This window comes from Schistocerca gregaria, chromosome 2 (genome assembly GCF_023897955.1).
Source record: "Schistocerca gregaria isolate iqSchGreg1 chromosome 2, iqSchGreg1.2, whole genome shotgun sequence".
Classification (NCBI taxonomy): domain Eukaryota; kingdom Metazoa; phylum Arthropoda; class Insecta; order Orthoptera; family Acrididae; genus Schistocerca; species Schistocerca gregaria.
This window is the reverse complement of record NC_064921.1, coordinates 632,724,250-632,752,063: the sequence shown is the minus strand read 5'-3', so window position 1 is coordinate 632,752,063 and position 27,814 is coordinate 632,724,250. Positions and strand designations below refer to the sequence as shown.

Here is a 27,814-nt window from a genome sequence, read left to right as displayed (position 1 = left end):
GCCCACGTGTTGATGCCCTATGTGGGGCATGTCATAATGTTGGACATTTGACAATGGTTTGTGACAGTGAGCCTCGGGATGGTCATTGGAGGCCTCAGTGTTTTCCTTTGAATCGGAAGATGTTTCTGATGCCCCACAAGCAGGGCATCAGTGTATTCTGCTTACATTGGTCGTGGATGGGTGGCCATTTGAGTTCCTGGTAGACGAAAGAACAATGGACAATCTAATTAACTTAGGCTGCCCTGTGACACAATGGCCATTACATCATTGTGTCTCATAGTAAACAAGCATATCCCTTTGAGGGGGAAATTCTCAACCTCTTGTCAGCATTTGGAATGGCAAGTTACATTGTTAGTGGTTAATTCACCAGTAGCACAAAGTATTTTTGGGTTAGACGCCATTTCTGTTTTTAGTTTCTAGACCGTTGACAACATACAGTCAATGTCTCAAAAGTTCCCTTGTAACACTTGGACTCTCTTTTCTATGGCTGTACAACCATCTGTTTGAGAATAACCTGGGTCAGGTCGAAAATTCTGAAGCACACATCTCTCAAATTGTACGCAATACTTAAATTTTCTGGCCCTACCCCATTCCCTTCATCATACGCGACTAGGTCAGGGTCAAGTTGCAGCATTGTTAGGCCATCGCCATAGTTTCTCCTACTTCACCAATACAATGGGCCACCCCTCTGGCAGTGACTCAGAAGTCAGATGTTGTCTTGTGCCTCTGCAGTGACGTTAAAAAGACTGCCCACAGGGAATGTGTCACAGACTCTTATGCAATTTTCCCACCGGAGGTATTGTTGGCGAAATTGTCATGGGGTCAGTATTTTTCATGCATCAACTTGCATGACATTGGTTGATGGGTACAGTTCAGTGGAATTTTCGCACGGGTACCAGCTATGGTGTCTTTTGGATTTGCTGCACCGAGTCATATGCCCCAGACCATCAAAGCCCACTGCGATTTTCTTGCTGGCCTGTCATTTGGGGCCAGTCTTTCGATCGACACTGGGTGTCATGATGGGTTACACAGGTCAGCATTTGCTGGTAGTGGATGCCTATCAGGAGAAGCAATGCAATCAGTTGCATCCACGACCTACTGGATCCTCAGTGCTGCCGTCCGTGAGCCTGCCGTCTTCTGATGCAAGATTTCCTGTTGCCGCAATGCGCTCATTCACTGCCATCCCCACTATGATATCTACAAACCTACTTTGACTGCAAAACTGGATGTGGACAGGGATACCTCCCATGGAATTTGATCTGCTGCCCTCCTTCCCCCTCTCACCAGTGGATGAGGCCTCACCCATGGCAATTCCTGTAGACCAACTGTTACCCCAGCCTCCACAATCTTCTGCTCTACAGTGGAGCCAGTGTGTCAGCATTGTTCCCTACAATGGTTGATCTGCTGCTAGGAATTCTCACACACATTCCTGTTTCATGCTGGAGGTCACGGCACAGACCTGGCCATTTTTTTGGCTTTATGTGGCCTTTTCAGTATGGGAGTTTTAGTATCCAGGACAGCAGATAATGCAGATGAACTAATCTGGGTATTGCAGTGGACTTGTGCAGAACCTGCCACAGATGGAGTCTGCAAGGGATTGCATGGGCAGAGCCACTGACCCAGTTGCTGGTGACAATATACATGGCACAGCAGTTCTTACACACACATCAGCTATCCTGCCTCATCCTCCGCTCTCTTTTCCACATACACAGTTACTCAGTCACTCATGCTGGTCACAGGGTGTTTGCTCTGTACTCATCTACCTGGTGTTTGGATACACTGTCCCAGTACATCGACTCTAATGTTGAGTTCCATTCTCTCTTCCTAGGTTAAGCTCTCTTGGCTTGTAGTCGAGGCTCTATCAGCTAGTACAGTGTGGTCAGGAACAGTCTGTAAAGCTTGTAAGACTGTTGCAGTACAAGTTGTACTGAGAAAAAGTTGTCAAGAAAAAATTGTGTATGTTGCACCACTTCCAAGTTAATTAACATTGAACTTAACCAATCAATCTCCTGCACATGCAAATCCAAGAGCAGGACAGAGACGGAGTTGCCAATCATCATGTTTGCTTGGTTTTCTAAAAGCGAACAAGAGGGCGATACAAAAATTGGGTGTGGGATGGTAGTAAGGATCAAACCCAAGCCAGAGGCTGGACAGTCTCTGCACCATTAGGGCAACCGACACTAACTGTATCTGGCAGACTGCTTGAATTTTCATGAGCTGCACCCTCAATACTAAGTAACTTTGAAATGGTGTAACAAATTCTGTGGTGATAGTGGTGGTACCACAGCATTACCACATCTGTGCAGATACAAAAGGTTGGATACCAATCATTACCGAATTTTGTTATTCTTGCTTTATTTTCACTTTTGATAATGGCCTTCCTTACAATTGTCACACAACAGATGACTAAGAGGGAAAATACAACAGATTCCATATTAAACATGAAGTAAGAGCATACAAATTTATTTATTACATTCTGATTTGTAATTTCTAGAGTTACATTCATGATAGACACAATGAAACATAAATTGTTCTTCCACAATGAATATTGTATGAAGAACATCTTGCCATACTGGCATTAAATCCTATATATTTAAGGGGCAACTCGTATCAGAAAACATTCTGTAATATTACTTTTACATATATTGACTTTGAAGCCATAAATTAGCCTCTAATCTAAATTCAGCAGTATCCTCCCTTCTTTTGTGTTGTATACAACAACACACTACAATAATGACAAAAATGAAATTGTCATATGACCTGTACCGAACTCATGACCCCCAACTGTGGCAGTTCAATGCCATTCACACTAGGTTATCCAACCATTACAAAAAAATCAGCAAAATTTTAATAGATGGTAAGGTTATTCATCTCGTCCACTTTCCTATGGTGCTATCTCGTGTTCATATGCCCACCAGGATGAAAGACTTTGGTGTGAGGTACTTTGCACATTAAACTACATCACCATTGTGTCCATTCTCCAATCCCCATCGCACATTCTCCACTTATGAGAAAAACAGTTCCATCTATAAAATTTATTGTTTAAATGTATCAGTGCTAATGAGTTCTTAGGTACAAACAAGATGTTTTAAAAACACAATGAAATGTCAGTTCATAGACATTATGTTGTGAATAAATGCTGGCAAAGTGATATCACTCTAGGAGTGTCAATTTACCTTTCACTTAATGTTATGCAGGGAACTGGCATGCATAACTGTGGCCTGTGCCAGTGCTTCAATTGATAATACTGGAGTGTACACTATTACTACCTCCCCTCCCTATTTCTAAAGTATTAACATGACGGTGCTAACAGCATATGCTGAGTAATACATGGAAGATGGTTTCTAATGTTGTCATCCATTTCACCTACATATAATGTTCTGTATTCATTTTCTCATGAATATATTTTTGGAATATTCTATACATGTGGAACAACTGTTCTCCTACTTCCACCTACTTTCAATTGTTTGTACAAGTTTGTGAAATTTCTACCCATCACACAAAGAATGTTGACTGTATATGTGTGGCCTGACAGTGTTTCTCATGGATTCATGCTAGTGTAATCTTATTCCTTTAATATATCCTGTGTTCTGTGACTGCCTATTGATTTGAGTCTTGTCATCAGAGTTAATATTATCTGTGTTTGTGATGGCTCGTGTCTGCATTATTCACGCAGTTGCATTGCCACATTATCTTCTGTTCCCCCTTGTTTTGCTCTCTTTATCATTATCTAGTCTCTCTACTACAATATCCAGGGGCACCAAATTCATCATCTTGAAAAAACCTTGTTTCACAAAGTTTTAGCATCCAGCAGATGTTGGTCTATCGATTGATGATATTATTTTGAAATGTATTCCTGTTGGTGTTTGAACATTTTTGAATACATTCTATGTTGATATCTGAATGAATCATTAATTAATTTTTGAATGTTTGTGCATAATGTACATGATGTCTCTGCCAGAGGCGTCCCTGTTGCGTCTAGAAATAAAAAGCTTTCCCGCCGACAAAATGGGATGCAGCTATACAATCTGAACCAAATAAACCTGAACGCGTGAATGCCAATCACTGTTTGTTAATGTGGTCAACTGGGTGTGCAAACAATAAGCACTGTAATAATTATTAGCTAAATCCATGGATTCTGACAGCCAGAGTAAAAATAAATGACTAACACAAATAACAGGTAAGAAAGATTATCTTCTCAGAATAAGAAAATGAAAGTCTGACAGAAAATTTTTGCCAGACCACTACACTACTAAGGGTCAATTGTACAGTGCCCAGTTAGCAGTCGCTAACTTCTATTCTCGGAATAGCATGGAAAACATATCGCACAAACGTGTAATAATGCCTAACCGGAGAATAAACGCAAGCTAATTGAACCAGTGATTCTGGCAGGTTCTGCGAAGTTAACTGGAGAATAAGTTGTGATTATGGTAGAAATAGATACAGAATTAGTGATAAGATGATCGATTGTTAGAATAAGGAAGGAGAAGAAACAGGGACATCACACAAATTATATGGAAGAATATGATGATTCCAAATTTAAATAAAAATTTTGTACTACTGCATTTCGATCACATGTTTCAGAAACTGGAGTGTATCACTGAAATGTGAACTACTTCCTAACATAAAACTTTCTGCTTGTAGTAGGCCTAATAGGCAATTGATATTGGTACTTTATGAATTATATTTTGTCATTTATTTCTATAAATGAGGTAGATAAAAATGACCATTTGCGAAGAAGCAGTCTCGCTTATTTGGCGTGTGTTACAATTGCTGCATATTAGAAACACCTATTTCATTTTATCTAGCAGACAGTGACAAAATAGACACAATCAAAAGGAGAAACCACACTACTCTTGGGTACTACCCATATTAACAGCTTTTTCAGTATTAGACAACGACATTTTGATTTTTCAAGTAGCAACACATCTGACAAACAATGATGCAAGGTAATAGATTCTTTTGCAGAAAGCAAAGAACACTTTGTAAAGCTGAAGCAAGTTTAGAGGAAAAAAATGCTGGGATCTAAGGACTGACAAAATGTTTACTGTCTTGCTTGTCTCTAGTCTTAACTGCTTTTATGTTTCTTATATTTAATGTTATGTTACAGTACAGAGAAATTTATTAGTTAATACGCAATAAAGAGCGCAAATTTTCTGAAGAGTTCTTATTCGCCTGGTCACAACTAATCCCTGGCAGTATTAATTGTGAGTTTTTTTTTTTAAGGGGGTGGAGGGGGGGGGGGGGGAGGGGAGGCGGGGCAGGATGTCAAACTGGGCAACTGAGGTAGGAGAGCACCACAGGACATTTTAATTTCCACTACCCTGAATAAAGACTTGATGGCATCCATTACAAAATAAATGCATTTGCATTCCATACAGCAAAATACAGTGACATGCCATAGAGGAATGCTATGTTAAGAGGCGTGGCACTGCACTTTGGCATACTGAAGACCAAATAACATGTTTTATATTTCCTCAAACATAAATGTTTTATATATCAAACTCTTCAGAAAGATCTGCACTAAAAAATGAACATATTTTTGAAAACAAAATGATTTTTTAAAATTTTCAACATCCTATCTCACAGGTTCAAGGGGAAGGGGGTCCCCAACATCAAATTTTTGCTCTGGTTTGGAACTGGGCTGAGAACTGACACTTTAGGAGGAACATCTTGAGGTGTGAAGTAGAGTCCCCGTATTCTACACAGAACACACACGTAATATTACATTTCATTTAGTTCGCTGACACTTACAAACTATTCCATGTACAAAGATGCAGCTAGCATCAGTGCTTCTGGAAGTGCTGCATTATGTTTTCAGTTGAGTTTTATTGATAGTAAAGAATCTTTAAAGTGATAATTATAAAATCTAAAAAAATGCATTTCCAGATAATGTTACAGGATGTTTTACATGCGAGAAACCTCTGTGTTATTTAATTTAGGTGACCATGTGCAAATGAACTCTTAACAATACAACAAATTTTCATTTCCTCAAAATTTAAACTCTGTCGGAGATCTCTAATGAGACATACTTTAAGTTACATTTGACTCATGATGTTGCATGCATCTCAACAGTTGCCCGTTTGGTTTTACTGAGAAAAACAGAGGGCTAGGTTTATAATTAGCCTGTTATTACATTTTCTGATCAAGCTTTCTACTTATTTGCAACATAACAAAAAATGTGCCTCTTAATTGAGGACAGGATGCTTATCTTATTAGTTGGAAAGAAAGGAGGAAGAGGAGATTAGTGTTTAATGTCCTGTCGGCAACAAGGTCATTAGAGACGGAGCACAAGCTCGTATTAAGAAAGTGTAGGGAAGGAAATTGGTCGTGCCCTTTCAAAGGAATTGTACCGGCATTTGCCTGAAGCGATTTAGGGAAATCACGGAAAACCTAAGTCAGAATGGGCGGACGTGAGTTTGAACTGTCGTCGTCCCGAATGCAAGTCCAGTGTGCTAACCATTGCGTCACCTCGCCCGGTTGAAAGAAAGAAGAATAGTAATAACAAAACACATTATAATGCAGCAAGAGGGATTTCTTTTGTGAGATTAACAAGGGAATGGTTCAATCCGACATGTCAAAACATATCCTGAAATTTTTCATACACGAAGAAGACTCTGAAAGAAATGCAATGTCAAAATTTTAGCTGCTAAGCTAAATTGCAAATGCTTCTTTTTTTTAATTAACATTTCTCACTTTTGTTGCACAAGGAGCTACTTATAACAGCAATTTTTAACAATTATCATTCGAACCACAATTCACAGAATCGACAATTTCCTGTTTCTCTAATGTTCCTACAATTTCTAATGAAATGTCAACATCATTCTAATAAATAAAACATATGTAGGTCTTCAAAAGAAGTAAGTGATCTCAACTGCATATTACGTTCTTCATAATTCATCTTTGCAAGGTTGAAAACATTAACTGGACTCCACACTACTGGACCCTGGAACCTGCACAAAAACCGATTTTGCAAATTTGAGTGAATAGCAACTGTGAACAACTGTGTTAGAGAAACTATCAATGTAAACAGAAATTCAATCTACAAATTACAATTGTTTTGTGCTGTGTTATCTTGCTAGTGCTTTATATCTATTCACCGTCAACCAAAGCTATGCATCAGCTGTGTGGCACATGCATTGCCTGCTACAGCTATGGTAGAGGTGTGACTGCATGTCCACATGTTTTTGCCAGATTGCCTGTTTCTTTTATGTGGAACCATGGTTTATTCACAGATATAAGTTCCACATGTTCCACCTTTTTAAATGTATCACTTACTTCAATGCTCCGGCTCATCTATTTTTGCTTTACTAAGGTGGATGTCTAGTCAACAAAAACAGAATAGTTAGCACCATTATAAAGCACAATTGCTGACAGTGTAGTCACGTAATGCCCAAACTGACTCTCCTAAGTGACCTCATATGGAAATCCTCTGCCCAAGAGAGTGACAGTGAACATTTCCACTGAAAAACATTTGGCAAACTTGCTTCTGACACTGTTCAGTACCACAGAAAACCGAACAATTGTAATAAGACTTAAAATATTAGCCTCGTAACTTCAAGAAATGAAAACAAAATGTCAGGAACAATGAACAATCCCAAAAGACAGCATGCCTCCTGAAGGAGCAGCACAGTGCAAACAGCAAGTGTTGTAGTGGTCGGGGTGGCTCCTTTGGCCCCACATGTTGTCATTTTGAACAGAATATACATGCCCTAGCCAGTCACTGTCCAGTTTCTGTGATGTTTGGCTCATTGAAGTTGAGCAGCTTTATATGGCACTGTGAGTACTAGCCTTTCGTGAGGTACCCGATTCCAAATTCCATAGTGTGCTGTTGCTTTTGCAATATTAGCTCAGAAACTGATTGTGATGGACCTGCATTCACTGAAAGCAGCAATTCCCGCTAGGTCAGAAACTGACTGCCACTGGCACGCAGCTCCAATTCCTGTAGGTTAGGATCATTTTACAACAATTGCCCTTATGCAGACTTACATGGCTGCAAGGGGCACTCCATTCCTTCTATGCTTATTCGACAATCCACTTTGCTACACCAACAAAATTTATCGAACAACTTCCTTCATTGTGTGGTCACGGATACATCCAAACGTGATGGCTCCTTTCTGTCATTCTGTCATGTCACCACATCAGCCCATCTACTGGACTAATTACAACCAACTGACATGTAAACAGCACTTGACTGTCATGAATTACATCAGTGGCAGGTGATCATATGTCCATCTGGTACCAGTCCTATAACATCTACAGTTGTCCTCAAACAATCAGTGCACTCGTTTGAGGGGGTGACTAGTATTTTGTCTACACAGTATGTTTGCCAATATATGTGACATTGAGGAGCCTATAATAACTGCATCTTATTCTTTCTCAAACTAGGAGTAATTTTAGAACATAATAACTTTAAGATGATTTGTTTTTCAGTACACAGTTTTTTGGGAAACTGTGGGTTCTCTTCTATTAGTTTTATTGGTTCTTTGGATAGCATTAACATGTACATACATCCTTGTACAACAAAACAAATACGCAAGCCAATCTACATCAAGCCAGTAGGTTACGGATATCGTTCTTGGTGGCACTAAAAGAATCTTGTTTGTTGATCTTATGTAATGTGGAAGCACTATCAATTCTGATGCCTACTGTGAGACGTTAAAAAACTGAGATGAATCATTCAAAACTATCAATGCAGTGTGTTAACTAGTGGTGATGTGTTTATTGCATGACATTGCTTGGCCACACAACTATCTAGCATGCAAAAGAATTGTGTCAGTTCAAATGTGACTTTTACCAACATCCACAATGCATCACACACTTGGTACAACGTTATTTCCGCCTATTCCTACAAATGAAAAAGTGGCTTGGCCTGCAAAGCTTTGACTATTACAGAACATAAAGGTGTTGTCATGGCCAACGATAAGTTAAAGTTGCAGAATTTGATGCAGAGCTACTTTGTTAATTTGCTAAGACAAATGAGAAATGCTCAAATCTGAGTGGTGATTCTGTAAAGAAGTAATACAAAGATATAGTTTGAAGATCTTTCTAATCAATTTATTTGAACTGTTCCAGTACTTTATTTATAGCCCTGCGAAGCTTACTTTCCAAGCAGTCCCTGCTTTTTGGCAATATACTGAAAGAGAATGAAGTACGGTTCTACAAGGGTACCAAGACAGAAAAAATTTGAAAGAAAAGATGCTGTAAAGATGGAAATGGCACCACTGATAACAAAACATTCAAATACAGAAATAGTATACTTTATGTACGGATGATGCAGGTAACAACAGCCTGCTGTTGATCTACAATGACTGCCAACCTCAGGAAGAAAACCTGTGTTGTGTATTTCAGGTATTTTATTGCACAGTTACATATAATCTAGGGATATCAGATGTTGGAAAGAAGAGAGCTCTGAGTTAAACAAGGGAGAGTACAGGTTGGAATATCAACAGATTTGGAAATATAAGATGTGATGGGCTCAGTGCTTTAAGAATCTCTTGATACACAGCAGACTGTAAACTACGTAGTACATGGTTCAGGAATATGGACAGGATGCTTTTGAGTTTTAGAGAAGTCTGTTTAAAATGGGTATTAAATGTGCTTTTGGTAGAAGGTGTGATTTAAATGATGATGTAAGAATGCTTGCTGCTTTCAGGAATATTTTCTTTTTGTTATAGAATTTTTTAATGCGTTATTGCCAACAAGCTCTGCAACATCACCTACTTTATTCATATTTAATTAAGAAAATTTCCTTCAATTGAACTTCTTGATAAATTGGTAATAATTTTGTCTTATCTAGCATTTGACACTTTTATTGTTGAAGTTGAGTTTACAAAACATGTCATCCATTTTTGAGCAGAGGTCGCTGCAGTTGGTAACTGGTAAATATTCTCTCTCTCTCTCTCTCTCTCTCTCTCTCTCTCTCTCTCTCTCTCTCTCTCTCTGTGTGTGTGTGTGTGTGTGTGTGTGTGTGTGTGTGTGTGTGTGTGTGTGGCATAATAGGATATCCCAATCACAAAGTTGCTACATATAATATGTACTATTGATATCCTACTTAGATGAGGTTTTTACAAGGCAATGTAACTTTCATCCCAATGCATTAAATTGCTATCTCTGATAAACAAATTAAATGGAAGTCTTTATTAGTATGGGCATCTCAATTTATATGGCCTCTAGAAAAATATAATATTCTTCTCGTTCTAGTATTTATTTATGAACTGTTTAATAAGAGTGTCAGCTGAGTGTCACAGAGGATAGATTATGTAGAAATTTGAAATAAATTAATACAAAAGAATCACAATAAGGCCTAATATTTCAGCTAACACACGTTAAAAAGTATGAACGGTTTTTAATATTTAGATTAACATGTGTAAAACATGATCGCTTGTATTCAAGTCAGTCAGGTCTGTATCTCTATCTTTGATAAAGTAAGATTTAAAATAAATTTTGGTAAGCTCATGTAAAGTTTGGTAAGGTAGCAGTGGCTAGTTTATTTGAAACAAGCTATCAACAAAAATTCTCTATACTGTCCTTAGGTAGCACAGCTGCATCAAATTAACACCACAAACATTAAAAACTTTATTGGAATGTGGTGGAATCACATTATAAGTATTACTCCTTGGAGAAAAGTGTAGTTCAGCCATCTACAAACAGAATTATATGTCAACAAGAGATATAAAAGGTCTACCAGCAGAACATTGTACGAAAAACTAATAATTTACTTGCAAATTTGTAGTCTTTCTGATCACATTATAAATCTGAGACTTTTCCTAGATATTTCCCACATATGTGGACGGACCCTAGCAACCATTTCATCCAACCTTTACAAAGAAAGAGTACTGAATTATTCAACTGATATAAAATTCAGTTGCTGATTTAGACAGAAGGGCACATTACAAATCAAATGACTGCAATCACTGGCCAGTTACAGGCATATCAAATGATTTGGAGAACTTAATACCAGTAAGCAAAGTTCCCTAATAAAATCCATTTTTCGCTTGAGTCTGAACCAACTGGTATGCTGCTGGAGTATAGGACTAACAGATAATAGGTCAGAATATATCTGAGACCCACCAAGCATATTACTAGAAAGGTCTCAAGATAGCATACAGCACAGACAGATAGGGAAAAAGAAAAGAGCCGTTTGATCCAAACTTGCTTCAAAGCAATGTTGGTTCAGGGGAAGACCACCTTGCCTCACTGTGCTTAAGTGGTATCAGTTCGAAATAGCCAACCTAAATCAGTGCAGCCGTTCCTGTCAGGTTGTCTACACATACTATTTTTAATGATGGAGGCACACCACCTACATAATAAAACTAACCATGACATGCTCTCCAGCACTGTTATGCATTCTCTCATCTCATCTATTTGGCTTTTTTACTGTTCATGAAGATTGGCATGAAAGTCTGCCACCTACTCAGCTAACAACATGTTCTGATCTCCATCACCATATCAGATGTGTAAAGAGTACGAAAGTATCCAGTCATGTCACAAGAGGATACACACAGCTATCACAATTGCCAAAATTAGATGTGTATGCAGTCTACTCTGTGAGCTGAATGTACTGCACATGCCAATACCACTTTGGTAAGAGTGCTGCACATAACACTCTATGCAATGGAATCTCATTTACTCTCGTTTTCAACCAATGTCTCCCCCTTTTTCTTGTGAGGCAGCCTAAAACGGAGTAGGAATACGCCAATCCACAATGCCTGAGTTTTTGTAGTAATTGGCTATCCTCCACAGAATTATGAATTTATAAGCCACAAAAAATAATAAAAAAGGAGTTCTGATTGGTAAAAAATGTGGGAAACTACTTAAAGAAAGGAGGGAGACATAGACTGACCATGAGAGTGAGTGAGATTTGGATGCAAAGGACAGCATATGCAGAAACTCTTATCAAACTTGCAACATTGTGGTGTAGCCAATTGGTCCACAAAATAGCCTGTGCACGAGTATTTTTGGCAATCACAGTTGCCTTGTACATCCACTTGCAAAGCGACCAGATTTCTACTCTGATTAAATGTCAATGCCATCTTGGGACTTTTCTAATAATATGATCTGTGGGTATCAAAACCATTCTGATCTTACTGTATAATGATCCTATATTTCAGTAATAATTTAGTTGTTCCTGATTCCCCCAAAAAAGTTTTATTTTATAAGGGAAATTTGCATATTGAGTTTTCCAACTCATTTAATGTGCGTGCAATCAACCATTGGATTTGTAATTTCCCTTTCTGTTCAGATGTGTGGGTAGACTGAACTCCAATTTATGATATAAATTCAGTAAAAGCTGGATGAAATGGTTATTAGGGCATTTAGCGAAATTCTCAGGCTTCTAACACGATACATTAAAATTATAATTTATTGAGCATGGAAAGAAATAACATGAGAGTCTCTTTTCAAACATAAAGGAAAAGTTAATGAGACCGTGAAATCCATCAGTGTCTCACACCCATCATTAAAAGTATTTCTGATTTAATCAAAAAAGTTTCATCTGACATTAAATATAAAAAGTCAACTATGAGAAACTGATATAGTTTTGTGACAAAAGTTTTTGATAACTAAGTTTTCTTAAATCCTTCAATTGCAAGTACGGGTGATAATATAACTGAGATTAGAAATGTATGGTGAACTGAAGTTCTACACTGGATTTTTTCCCCCCTCTCTCTCGATTCAGCAAACAGCATATGTGAACCCATAATAACCATGGGGGGGGGGGGGGGGGGGGGGGGAATCTTGATTCCAGCATTCCATCAATTGTTCTGCACAATGCATTGCAATTCTGGAAGAGTTTCACAAAATCACATCTCTTTAAGCTCAGAATACAGCTCACTTCATTTTTCCCCTTTGGGATACATCTCCTTGAGTTGTTTTTAAATCTTTAGTGAACTGTAAATAGTGAATATATGAAATGTCCATACTCAAGAAAGTCACACAAATTACATGTTTCTGTCACTAATGACAAATCACAATTCAAATAATCATCTTCCACTTACTTCAGTGACTAAAAATATGTGCAGGCACACTGTCGATCTCTGTCCTGTGCAATCCTTTGTCAATATTTTTGTTAACAATTATGCAACCTATTTACACAAACCTACCTTATTTGTTATAAGTCTACATTCTGACTCCCTATAAACATTTGCAACGTAACAGAAAACTCTCAATTCAAAATGACTGCGTCTGTGAAATACATCAATCATTCACAGCCCCTCACTCACTGGGTGGTTTTGAAATTCACAAAATCTAAACACTGATCTGTATTGCGACTGGCAGATATTTATTTTTGTACACATGAAAATAAGTAGGAGACTGAAGATAATCTGAAAATATACTGGCCTACACATCAGTTGAAGCATTTTATCGTGTGAGAATTAATCAGAGTTGGCAGTCACTTTTTAAATCAAATAATTCTTCCTTCTGAAAGGCATATGATATTTTCTCTATATTTAAATATTTATTACAATTAATTGAATCAAAGGTTAGATTTAGGAAATGGTCAGGGGTTGTATTCCGTCTATGATGGAAAGCAAAATATTAATGTTTTTGTTTTGTATGATAAATTTATAAGCTGTGACACATGTAGATGAAACAAATGCTACAGCAGAATTATTATGTATATTGATTTCAAACAGAGGTTCTTGAATGAAATGATAAGAATGTATAAAAAAAATGTGAATACAACTTACTGTATCTATCAGAGTCTCTCTGAAAGAAAGATCGTCTTCCTTCAAGTCCAAGTTGTTGATATGTTCCTTTGTTCAGAGAAAGAATCAACAAGCCATTTGGGGTGACAGCAATAGAATCATCCACATCAATTCGGGTATTGTCGCTCAATAAAGTCAGTTCACCTGCAATAATGATGTTATCAGTCTCATACTGCAAATGTAGAATTACAGCCTAACTATGTATTCTGCACAACCAGTATTTATATTTGTCCAAATACTGCACTAGTCAATGAGAAACAAAACTATTGCGATGAACTTACAACATCTGTATCAAAGGAAGTTCAGTTGAGAAAACTAGTAAATTATGAGAAAGCAAGGAAGGAAACGACAGATTGCTACTTACCATACAGAAAACACATTAAGCTGCAGACTGACACAATTAAGAAACTTACATAAAGCTTTCGCCCATGGCCTTCATCAGGAAAAGAGAAAAGGACACCATCCATACACACAAGCATGCACATCTTATGCGCACATGACCGCCAACTCCAGTGGCTTGGTTTGAAGCTGGCACAGTACTTAACAGTAGAATACTTTGGCTTCCCTCTGACAACCATGCCTCCATCCTTGCTACCCTCCCTGTTTACCTTTCCCTGTTGCTTCATAACCTGGGTTGTGAGTAACTGAATCCACTTTCCCTTCTTCTCTTTTTTCCCCCTCTCTCCCTCCTGATGAAGGAACAAAGTTCGGGAAGCTATGAATGTAAATTTTATGTTCTGTTTTGTGTTATCTATCGGCTGTACTGAGCTGAGGTAAGTACTGGCCAGCCACTCTATCTCTCTGTTAGTATTTGTGACACATCTTTATATGAGACTTTCAGCTGACTTCCTCTGATGGTAGACATACGTCAATGTATGTTGAGTTACACGATTGTCATTATTCAGGATTGCTATAAAATGGATCTGTTGTTTCTTTGACCTGAGTTCCTCAAATATAGATGAGTCAATGAGGAAAGAAGTAAACTGATTATTTCAATACTGCTGAGTAGTGAAGAATTTTCTTTCAGCATGTAGGAAGTAGTCCAACATACATGACTGTTGACAGAATAGCTGAACCATGCGAACTTTTAGAGTGGTGACCGTTATTATCTGCAAGAATCAGCGCAGATCCAATGTGGATGTTATGCGCGCGCGTGCACACACTCTCTCTCTCTCTCTCTCTCTCTCTCTCTCTCTCTCTCTCTCTCTCTCACACACACACACACACACACACACACACAAAGCGCCCCGGAGCATGAAACTTCCTGGCAGATTAAAATTGTGTGCCGGATCGTGACTCGAACTCGGGACCTTTGCCTTTCTCAGGCAAGTGCTCTACCGACTGAGCTACCCAAGCACGAAGGTTCGCAGGAGAGCTTCTGTGAAGTTTGGAAGGTAGGAGATGAGGTACTGGCAGAATTAAAGCTGTGAGGACGGGGCGTGAGTTGTGCTTGGGTAGATCAGTCAGTAGAGCACTTGCCCGCGAAAGGCAAAGGTCCCGAGTTCGAGTCTCGGTCTGGCACATAGTTTTAATCTGCCAGGAAGTTTCATATCAGCGCACACTCCACTGTAGAGTGAAAATTTCAGTCCACCCAGAGCATATTTCACCCCACAGGTGAAGTGGTATTAATTCTGTTCCTCTGTTGTTTGACCAGGGAAAGAGTAGAATTTAATAAAAAAATCTCTGTCTTTATTTAAAAGCTCATCTGTGAATCAACAGGGTGGAATATCAAGGTCACTTGTTAACTTAATATCAACTGATTCCTTAACAACACTATCCCAATAGCCTGAAGTTCATGCTAGACTCTCCATGCTATTATATTCCGTGTGACGACCAGTACCAAGGCGATGTTCAGCACTAGGAGATATGCTCGGCTGTTGTGATGCTTATGCTCAATACATCAGTCCTCCATAGTCCTGATGGTCCGACCAATGTATGAAATGGCACAACTGCAAGGGATACAGTAGACATTGCTGGTATACTCATTTTTATGTACTTCAACACTAAATGCCAAATGGCTACTTTATATTTGCTGCCAAAACGTTACTTGCATTGTGACAAGCTGAACAGTTACCACCTTTCGAAAAATGGAATGAAAGTTTGTATTAAAGTTAGTTTCAATTGTGGGTCAAAGTGCAGCACAGCACTGCACTGCACTGGAAATAGTACACGTTGTTTTGGCAAATCAATACGTATACACAAAGGGTAAAAACTTTCAAAGAAGGGTGTACAAATGTTGACAATGACATAAAACAAGCTGTTCTTCTTTGAACTTTTTTGCTGTCTTGCATCAATCTTGTCTGTTACAACTCACAAAGAATATGGTGAGTGATGCACAATGACCAGTTTTCGTCCAAGGTGCTGGGCGAGTTCATTCATTTGTTTACAAAGGGACACCAATAAGTGTTTTTCCACCTTTCGGCCAGTCAGCGATGACAGAATTGAGGCAGGCACCCTGTAATCTTTCTCAAACAATTTTACAAACTATTCAGTAAAAAAAAGGACAAAAAAATTAATTTAATTTAAAAAAAATCATTTTCGTTTTACTTATAGCTTTATATGTCAGGTTCATGATGAGGTGACCATCACTTCGTTAATGGTCACAGTTATTTTGATACTTATGTAAACGTAAGACAATGTGCGAAATTTGGAAAAGTGTATAATGAAAAATAGAGGTCACTATGATTTTGCATTTGGTTCATATTACATAATATGTTGTTGTATATGAAACTTAGCTAACATATTGCATTTTTCTTTAGACTTGGGTACAGGTATCTATCTGTCACCAATCTTGAGAAAACTGATCTGATGTAGCACACTCACTTGCAATCGCACCATGGCAGTGACAAAGACACAATGAAATATCCAAAACATTCCTCATATTTCATAAACAGTTTCAGGTGTCAAAATGAGATTTTGGCAAATGTTAATACACGAGGAGGAGAGTATTTTACCATATTTATATTACATAAAACTTCATTATCTATCGTGTTATTCCAAAAACTACAGACTTTTTCGATAAAAGAATGTAATTTTTAAGGGCTATTGATAGCTGGTGTAAGACATTTCCAGGGGCAGATGTGGACTCTGACCACAATCTATTGGTTATGACCTGTAGATTAAAACTGAAGAAACTGCAAAAATGTGGGAAATTAAGGAGATGGGACCTGGATAAACTGAAAGAACCAGAGGTTGTAGAGAGTTCCAGGGAGAGCATAAGGGAACAATTGACAGGAATGGAGGAAAGAAATACAGTAGAAGAAGAATGGGTAGCTCTGAGGGATGTAGTAGTGAAGGCAGCAGAGGATAAAGTAGGTACAAAGACGAGGGCTGCTAGAAATCCTTGGGTAACAGAAGAAATATTGAATTTAATTGATGAAAGGAGAAAATATAAAAATGCAGTAAATGAAGCAAGCAAAAAGGAATACAAACGTCTCAAAAATGAGATCGACAGGAAGTGCAAAATGGCTAAACAGGGATGGCTAGAGGACAAATGTAAGGATGTAGAAGCTTATCTCACTAGGGGTAAGATAGATACTGCCTACAGGAAAATTAAAGAGACCTTTGGAGAGAAGAGAACCACATGTATGAATATCAAGAGCTCAGATGGCAGCCCAGTTCTAAGCAAAGAAGGGAAGGCAGAAAGGTGGAAGGAGTATATAGAAGGTTTATACAAGGGCGATGTACTTGAGGACAATATTATGGAAATAGAAGAGGATGTAGATGAAGACGAAATGGGAGATACGATACTGCGTGAAGAGTTTGACAGAGCACTGAAAGACCTGAGTCGAAACAAGGCCCCCGGAGTAGACAACATTCCATTAGAACTACTGACGGCCTTGGGAGAGCCAGTCATGACAAAACTCTACCAGCTGGTGAGCAAGATGTATGAGACAGGCAAAATACCCTCAGACTTCAAGAAGAATATAATAATTCCAATCCCAAAGAAAGCAGGTGCTGACAGATGTGAAAATTACCGAACTATCAGTTTAATAAGCCACGGCTGCAAAATACTAACGCGAATTCTTTACAGACGAATGGAAAAACTGGTAGATGCAGACCTCGGGGAGGATCAGTTTGGATTCCGTCGAAATGTTGGAACACGTGAGGCAATACTGACCTTACGACTTATCTTAGAAGAAAGATTAAGAAAAGGCAAACCTACGTTTCTAGCATTTGTAGACTTAGAGAAAGCTTTTGACAATGTTGACTGGAATACTCTTTTTCAAATTCTAAAGGTGGCAGGGGTAAAATACAGGGAGCGAAAGGCTATTTATAATTTGTACAGAAACCAGATGGCAGTAATAAGAGTCGAGGGGCATGAAAGGGAAGCAGTGGTTGGGAAAGGAGTGAGACAGGGTTTTAGCCTCTCCCTGATGTTATTCAATCTGTATATTGAGCAAGCAGTAAAGGAAACAAAAGAAAAATTTGGAGTAGGTATTAAAATTCATGGAGACGAAGTAAAAACTTTGAGGTTCGCCGATGACATTGTAATTCTGTCAGAGACAGCAAAGGACTTGGAAGAGCAGTTGAACGGACTGGACAGTGTCTTGAAAGGAGGATATAAGATGAACATTAACAAAAGCAAAACGAGGATAATGGAATGTAGTCAAATTAAATCGAGTGATGCTGAGGGAATTAGATTAGGAAATGAGACGCTTAAAGTAGTAAAGGAGTTTTGCTATTTAGGAAGTAAAATAACTGATGATGGTCGAAGTAGAGAGGATATAAAATGTAGACTGGCAATGGCAAGGAAAGCGTTTCTGAAGAAGAGAAATTTGTTAACATCGAATATAGATTTATGTATCAGGAAGTCGTTTCTGAAAGTATTTGTTTGGAGTGTAGCCATGTATGGAAGTGAAACATGGACGATAACTAGTTTGGACAAGAAGAGAATAGAAGCTTTCGAAATGTGGTGCTACAGAAGAATACTGAAGATAAGGTGGATAGATCACGTAACTAATGAGGAGGTATTGAATAGGATTGGGGAGAAGAGAAGTTTGTGGCACAACTTGACTAGAAGAAGGGATCGGTTGGTAGGACATGTTTTGAGGCATCAAGGGATCACAAATTTAGCATTTGAGGGCAGCGTGGAGGGTAAAAATCGTAGAGGGAGACCGAGAGATGAGTACACTAAGCAGATTCAGAAGGATGTAGGTTGCAGTAGGTACTGGGAGATGAAGCAGCATGCACAGGATAGAGTAGCATGGAGAGCTGCATCAAACCAGTCTCAGGACTGAAGACAACAACAACAACACGATAGCTGGTGAAACAAAAAATGCTATGGGTTTTGGTACAACATATGTGAAGACATTACATGCTGTTTTTTGTACCAAGGATGTGCTTTTTCAAAAGCTACTGACTTTACTTTTCCTCAGTTCCTCACTTAATACACTTAATAAATCACTGTTTCAGAAATCTCTTGCAACTGTGTCTGCACAACATGTTAGTGTGGTGAGACAGTGTAAACTATGCTGTGTTTTGGCAAAAGAAGCAAATTTTGACATGACATCCAGAGAAATGTGCAGGTTTTACTCAAAATTCACCACTCATGATGTTTCTCTGAAAGTGAGCAATGATTAACAAGAAAGGCTAAAATAAATTTCGGCAGAATTCTTTTTAGATACTAATGAAAGCAGAGGTGACAGTAGATCTTCCTGAAGGGTCATAATGTAAGTGTGGGCATGGAGGGGACCCATTTAATATTTACAAAAAAATGTAAGATAGGCTTCAGCTTAGAATGGGCACTTCTCGAGTGTTCGACGTTTCACCTACAGTGCTCTGAGCAACCCCCCACCACAACCACTCTCCCCACACTTCCCCAGTCAACTACGCATCTAGCAGCCATGGCATTTTGCACACACTATAAGGACCCCATATCGCACAGCAATACTCTAGCAGAGGACAGACAAGCTGTGGTGAAATACTTTGTTCATCCAGAAAAACATGTTCCACCTTTTCCTCACAATCAGAGAAAAGATGATCTTGTAAAACACTGTTTAGGTAGGTAGTATGTAGATAACTTTAGACTGTGCATGTGCTGGTTTAATGGACGTAAAGAGTCTGAGCGAGACATGTAAGCATAGAACATACATCTGCTGTGAAGGTGTCGCTTACACTTTGGTGTTGCAGCTAGGCGGTGTTTTAGAAGGCAGAGAACAATGACAACACCCAGAAAAATAGTTGAAAGAATTTAAGGAAATGTCATTCTATTGTGTTCTATGTGAAGAGGCTGTTTGGAGATGATGACCTGATGTACTGCCTACTACGAGACCTGTCCACTATGTTTTAACTGTTACATCAGAGCAACGAAGTACAGAAGACTTACTGAAAGATGTTTATGTCATTTAGTAGCTCGAACACTTTGAAGCTCTCTTCCATCCCTCAACCCTCTGCAGATAGAGAAGCAGCTGCACGGCAAGAGTTGGTGGCACTGTACATCAGGTCCACTGCATCAAGAAAATTCAACAAAGGCGACCATATAAGAAGACAATTATAGTAAAAAGTATCCAGGATAGCATCAGAGTGAGAGATCAGTTTGAAGGCAACACATCTCCTCGCCTTATCCCAGCTGTAGAACACTGAAGTTAACATTCCATTTTGGCATCCTAAGTGAGGATGGGGATAAGGGGATGAAGAGAAGAGTGTTTTATCAAAAATAGGAAGCATTTTGAAAAGTGGTGGAAGAAAATATGACACTGCCTAGAGCAACTGAGGTAAACAGTGAGGGCTACACAGGTGAGCACACTCTTTAGTGCTGCCCAAAGTAAATAAAAGAAGAAAGAATTTCCACTTGGCAAACCAAAAAAATTGAATTGCTGCACAAAACTGAATATAAGGAAACAATTGACCATAACAAGAAAGCGAAAAGTAAGACATAGTTGGGTAATTGACTGAAAACTTCTGGTACACGAGTCAAGGAGCAGTACGTCAATGATATGAAAGAATTCCAAGTGCTGATTTCAAGGCTATGAGTGGAGCAGTGATCTCCAGGAGCGTCTCTGCACTGGCCAATGCAACGGTAGTGCTGCATCACTTCTCAGTACACCGACCAGTCAGTTGGCTGCATGATAATTGCAAAGTAGCTCATCACGATGTCACTTTACCCACAAACAATACATCAGCTGAGCAGTGCATCTAGCTGTGTGCCTGATTAGGTGAGCTGTAATCATCCACAAGCTAAAATTTTGTTTTGTAGTGATCTGTTTCTGAAGTGGTGTAAGTATATGTATTACTGGTTCTTTATGTTCATATCAAAACACTAGCACAGGTTCCCATGGTCTTGTGAGAAACATATTGTGTTGTTATTGCATAGCTACCATAGCATAGCAGTCTGTCAGAAGCACTAAAGAAATTGGACAAACTGTCAAAAGTGTTAAAGCCACTAAACAAGAGCTGTCTGTTAATATGGAAGCCAATAAAGAAGTGTTGTAAACTAGTATTACAAATTTAAAAACGAAAGTGGAGGAGTTAGTTACAAAAGCACATTCTTCAGTTTCAAATAGGGGCTACCTTAGTAAAATTACCTAAGGAGTTACAGCTTGAAATAGAAAAACAATGTGATTTTGTCAGGTAGGAAGTTGTAGAACAGTTTAAAGAGGTATAGAGCAAATTGAAACACATATAGAAACTACCAACTAGGGAGTTCAAAAACATGAAAATTCAAATCTCAAACACACAACATCAAGCAGATGTGTTAGAATATAATAGAGAAGTGGTCGAAGTAACCAGTGATACAAATGCTTCAACTAGTTTGAACGAGCACCTACAGACACTAGTTGAATCACAAGTACAAAAGAATGTTGATTCTGCAAGCACTATCACAAATTCTTTGGGTGATATTGTAAAATACCAGAAATAATTTCTACAGTTCAAACTAAATGGTTATCTTACACCCAGTGGTATTTCTGAAGCAATTTAACAAAGTGTTATCCAAAGGTTGGGCAGACATCTTGAAAATTAAGTTTATTGTTACAACAGGAAACAGTAAATTGGAGACCTAAATGCAGAAATAATTTTAAGATATTATTAGGACAAATTTCAAGTAGCACTGAAGAGAGAATTTATTTGTCCTAGTGAGTATTCTTCAGTATACGATGACTGTAGGCCTATTTAAAAAAATTACATAAATAATAATGAATATTCGGAGGAGGAATTACGTGCTTCTTGCTGTTTGTGTCAGGGAAGTTTGATGACTAGTGCAGATGCTAAGATGTGTATTGCTTATAAGCATTAATCTAATGAGTGTATGGACATTAAGGAATATTTGAATAGAGTATTAAGCTATGAATGTGCTTTACATAATATGTTATGTCAATTATCAGTTGAAGTATAAAAGTTTATTAGTAGTGATCCATGTGCTGGTTCAGGCATCCTACATTTAGAGACTTAAAGGATCATTCTCCCAACCTGGGAGAAGGTGGTAGTAATTAATCTATGGACATCACTGATCATTAGGGATGTGATGTCTCTTACATGGCTTGGTACAAAATGGTACTAACTTTATCTATTTGCTACATGTGCGCAATTATATTTAGTTATGTTTATTACCTCAGTGATTAGTTTTTATACTTGTCTGAGTGATTGTTAGTCATGCTATCAAAGTGTTTTCCAAACTACTTAAAGTATAATAGATTTACTTGGGCAATGACTGATGCTTTGAATTTTCATTTCTTTACATGCCTACTTGCCACAAATATGAGATACAAAGTCATGGAAATAAGCATAGAGTGAAACATCAGCATGCAATTCTTTATCGTAAATAAAGACTTAAAACGTTCCTATCTCAACAAATTTGAGAATCTTGTGCTGTTATAGATGACAAATTCAAAATAGTAAAAAACAATCACCCTTGAGTAGAAGTAATGAGATAATGATCAAGCCTAGTAAAACAGGACCATTGTCTCGTGGGTATTCTTGATGTGCAAAAGAGGGTAATGGTTAAGCAGATAGTCACAAGCAATTTAAACAAATAATCTAAAGAAAGAAATGAATATATTTACAAGTAAGTTGCATTAGGTAATAATACGTATCTAATACAAAACTGCCTAATATGATGTTTAATACTGTTAAAACTAAAATAATCAAAAATTGATATAAATGGGACAAGAGAAATGATCACAATTTTATTTTATTGTGTGAATGGAAGGGGATCTCGGTCTCAAGTGACCTTAACTTTGATAATAACAACAATTTAACAAAAAGTTAAAGGTCATAAGAGATTGCAATTAGTTAAGAAATTTGTTTCACAAGACATCTTTCATCTTACTGCAAGAATCTTTGGTAAAACAAGTTGTTCATCCAGTGGAACTTGTTCCATCACTTCCTCACAATCAGATGAAAGACGTTCTCAAGAAAATGTTGTTTAGGTGGTTAGTATGTACAGAACTTTCTACTGGGTGTGCATTGGTTCGGCGGATGTAAAGAGTCGGACTGAGATGCGCGAACACAGAATGTCACCGAGGCACAACACTGATTAAGCATCTCCACCTGCTGTGAAAGGGACACTTATGCTTTGGTGTTGCAAAGTGTTTTGGAAGGCAGAGAATAAGAGTGCTGCCAAAAATGACAACATCTGGAAAAACAGATGAAAAAAGCTTAAGGAAAATGTCATTCTATTCTGTTCTAAGAGCCTGTTCGGAGACAATATTCTGATGTACTGACTAGTGAGTGATCTGTTCACCCTATGTTGTTGTTGTTGTTGTTGTTGTTGTTGTTGTTGTTATATCAGAGCAATAAAGAACAGAAGAGTTATTGAAAAACATTTACATAATTTAATAGCTCAAATACTTCAATGCTCTCATCCAGGCCTCAATCATCTGAATGTAGAGAGGAAGTCACATGGCAAGAGTTGATGGCACTGAATAGCAAATCCACCGCATCAAAACAATTCAAGAACAGTGACCTTATAAAAAGATAATTAAGCAAAGAGTGTAATTTAACATGCAGCCGAACTTTAAGGAATTTCTTTCAGTATTCATGTGGATGACTTCATTTTTTTTTCATTATTTAGCACGAATTGCTACTTCTAGCACCATAAATGTATATTACCTACACCATTTTGTAACTAGTTTTGAATTTCTGATGGCTTTAGTAGAAAGATGACAGCATCAACTGCTAACAATCTACACTGGCTCCTCAGATTGTCTCTTAATCCATTTTTGCAGATTAGAAGCACCAGATAGCCTATTAACACTTTCTTGGAAAATGTCAGATATCACTTCCATTTTACCTGATGACTTTTGCTATAAACTTTGACCTTTCTGATAGCAAATCATGAATCCAGTCACACAACTGAGACGATACTCCAAAGGTACACAATTTAATAGAGCCTGCTTGTGAGAAATGGTTTCAAAAGCTTTTTAGAAATCTAGAAATATGGGATCAACTTTAAATACCTTGTCAATAGCATTCATTATTCCATGAGAATAAATGGTTAGTTGTGATAAAGGGTTAGTTGCGTTTCACAAGAACAATATTTTCTGAACTTGTGCTGACTATGTATCAATAGATCGCATTCCTGAAGACAACTCATAATGTTCGAACACAGTCTATGTTCCAAAATCCTACTGCAAATTGACATCAGTGATACGGGGATGTAATTCATTGGATTCCTCCTACATCCTTTCTTGAGCATCACTGTGATCTGTGCAAGTTTTCAGTTTATAGATACCGATCTTCCACCTCTAATATTTTTGACGACAGAGTGTATGAAGAGTATGCACGAACTTCCCACTTCTCTAGTACAATTCGACTTACTTGGTGTATACAGCCCATCTTCTTCTCTGGATAGCTGGCTACCGGAATCTCTATAAACTTTTTCTCTGAAGAATGACACTAGGTATAGGAACCTTAAAGACTCTCCCACCACTTTCGAAATAATTCGGTACTCGAAGAATACTTTTCAATAACTTTTGGTATATTTGAGCTTCATAAGAACAAAATTCGCACTTCGCATATAAACATTTAACTTCTCGTAAGTAACTCTTACCGTCTCACATTAGAAACAAATTTAAATCCATTTAGAAAAGAGTTGGCTACAAACATATCATAAAATATGTCTTGCCTCTAGCAAGCCAAAGATAAGAGTTTTTCACAATTCAGAATCTCAACTGTTCTTTTGTCACTAACAATAGTGAGGCTAAGGAGTCATTCCAATCCCGGGAGCGGAAAGACTTACCTTAGGGGGAATTTCTGAATATGTATGGATGGATGTGTATGTATGTATGGGTGTGTGTGTGTGTGTGTGTGTGTGTGTGTGTGTGTGTGTGTGTGTGTGTGTGTGTGTGTGTGCACACGAGTATATACCTATCCCTTTTTCCCCCTAAGGTGAGTCTTTCCGCTCCCGGGATTGTAATGACTCCTTACCCTCTCCCTTAAAACCCACATCCTTTCTTCTTTCCTTTATGGATGGATGTGTATGTATGTATGGGTGTGTGTGTGTGTGTGTGTGTGTGTGTGTGTGTGTGTGTGTGTGCACACGAGTATATACCTATCCCTTTTTCCCCCTAAGGTGAGTCTTTCCGCTCCCGGGATTGTAATGACTCCTTACCCTCTCCCTTAAAACCCACATCCTTTCTTCTTTCCTTTTCCTTCCCTCTTTCCTGACGAAGCAACCGCCGGTTGCAAAAGCCCGTAATTTTGTGTGTGTGTTTGTGTGTTATTTTATTGTGCCTGTCTACCGGCGCTTTCCCGCTTGGTAAGTCTTGGAATCTTTGTTTTTAATATATATATAACACAGAAGTTATTTGGTGCTGCCGTCATCGACTGCTACGTCATCGATCCCTTGTTCCAATTAAAATAATTCCACAAGCGTGGGAGTAAAGTAATCGAGATGTATAAAACACAGGTGGAAGAAAGGCGAAAATCACAAGAATGACAGAAGGTCAAAACACTAAAATGGACAAAACTGACATGAAAAAAAAAGAAGAAGAAGAGGTGGCGAGAGATGCAAGAAACATCTAGAAGAGATCAAAACAAGAGAGCAGATTACCATGGCTGGCTGACCATGATAATAAAAAGGAGAAGCTAGCCACTCTGCAACTCATTAAAACCTCCACCCTAAAAGCACTAGGCTGGAGGCCACAGAGGGACAAAGGATAGGTGCTTAAACTTAGATCAAATGATACAACCCATCCTCACGAATAAAACATAAGGCCAATGAGGCATTGTCAGATGAAATTAGTAGCAACGCGTCCGGTAACCCAAGATTTCGTTGCAGGGCAGCCAAAGTGGGGCAGTGCACCAGAATATTGGCCACTATCAACCAGGCACCACAACGACACTGAGGCGAGTCTTCATGACACAGGAGGTAGCCATGGATCGCCCAAGCTTAGCCAATGCGGAGCCAGCAGAGAACCACAAAGTCCCTGCGAGAGGCCCGCATGGAGGACTTCAACATGTTTGTAGTCTCCTTAATGACACCTAGTTTGTTGTACGTACTGTTTCGCCATTCCATCTCCCAAAGCCGGAAAACCCTGCAGCGTACGACAGAACGTAGGTCAGTTTCGGAGACTCCCATCTCCAGAAGTGGTTTCTGTGTAGTCTGTTTGGCCAGCCTGTCGGCAAGTTCATTGCCTGGGATTCCGACGTGTCCTGGGGTCCATACAAACACCACTGAATGATGGAACCATTCCAGGGCGCAGATGGACTCCTGAATGGACGCTAACAAAGAATGGTCAATAGTTTATACGCTGCTCACCTGAGTCAGTACACAGCAGAAATTACTCGCAAGGGCATGAGCGAATGTGCTAAAGAGCATGGGATATGGCTGCCAGCTCTGCAGTGAAACCACTGCAACTATCGGCAAGGAGCACAATCCAATATGTCCTCCATGGAAATATGCAAAGCCTACGTGACCATCAGCCATTGAACAGTCACTGTAAAGCATTTCAAGGCCCAGTACATGTCAAGAATCGAGAGGAAGTGATAGCGGAGAGCCAAAGGGTTAACGGAGTCTTTAGGGCCATATGAAAAGTCCAGAAGAAACTGCAGCCCAGGTGTACAACAAGGAGGTGTACGTGAATGGACCTCCAGGAGAGGTGGTACCAGGAAGGACTCCAGTTCAGACAGAAGGGACTGGACGTGAACCGCAATTGCAAGCCCTGACCTGGGCCGCCAATGCAGGAGATGAACTGCTGAGGTTGGGAAAAGGAGACAGTAATTCAAATGTGCAGGAAAACTATGAATATGTGCAATGTAACTGGCCAGCAGTTGTGCACACCTAACCTTCAATGGAGGGACTACGGCCTCCACGAGGACGCTAGTCACCACTTTGTCCTAAAAGCTCCTGTCATTAGTCGAACGCCACAACGGTGCACTGAGTCGAGTAAACACTGAGGGTGCTGCCGAACCGCAAACCAGACTCCAATAGTCAATGCGGGACTGAACAAGGGCTCTGTAGAGCTGCAGCAGCGTAGAGCGATCTGCACCCCAGATGGTGTTGCTCAGGAAGCGGAGAGCATTGAGGTACTGCCAGCACTTCCGCTTAAGCTGACGAAGGTGAGCTAGCCAAGTCAATCGGGCATCGAAAACTAGTCCCAAGAATCAATATGTCTCCACTACAGTGAGTGGATCATCATTAACATAAATTTTGAATGGTGCGATGCCAACAGAAATGCATGCTGAAAACTGCAAGCCATGGGCTGGAGCCCATGACTGTACTTTATGAATGGTGCCCTGTAGATGCCGCTCCACAACACCAGTCCTGGAGCAGCAGTACGAAATGCAGAAGTCATCTGCGTACAGAGAAGGTGAGACTGACGGGCCAACAGCTGCAGCTAGACCATTAATAACCACTAAAAATAGAGAGACACTCAATACAGAGCCCTGCGGAATGCCATTTTCCTGAATACGGAAGGAACTATGGGAGGCACTGACTTGGACACGGAAAGTATGGAGCGATATGAAATTCTGGATAACAATCGGGAGTTGGCCACGAAGACCCCACCCATATAATGCGGCAAGGATATTATGTTGCCAGGTCGTGTCATATGCTTTTGGAAATCGAAAAAAATGGCAACAAGGTGTTGGCATCTGGAAAAGGCTGTTCAGATGGCAGACTCGAGGGACACAAGATTATCAGTGGTAGAGTGCCCCTGGCGGAA

At 39.0% G+C, this 27,814-nt stretch overlaps 1 protein-coding gene across 3 annotated transcripts in view; it reads right to left on the bottom strand.

Moving 5' to 3' along the window:
• The window catches only part of LOC126334650 (ribonuclease P protein subunit p40-like), a 216,631-nt gene that overhangs the window by 145,775 nt on the left and 43,042 nt on the right, over nucleotides 1–27,814 (bottom strand). For 2 of the 3 annotated variants that reach the window (XM_049997097.1, XM_049997096.1), the window contains exon 3: nucleotides 13,692–13,853. In XM_049997097.1, the coding sequence (XP_049853054.1) occupies nucleotides 13,692–13,853 (162 nt within the window). Of the gene's footprint in view, nucleotides 1–13,691; nucleotides 13,854–27,814 lie in introns of those variants that run through there. The other variant, XM_049997095.1, reaches the window with a different exon arrangement.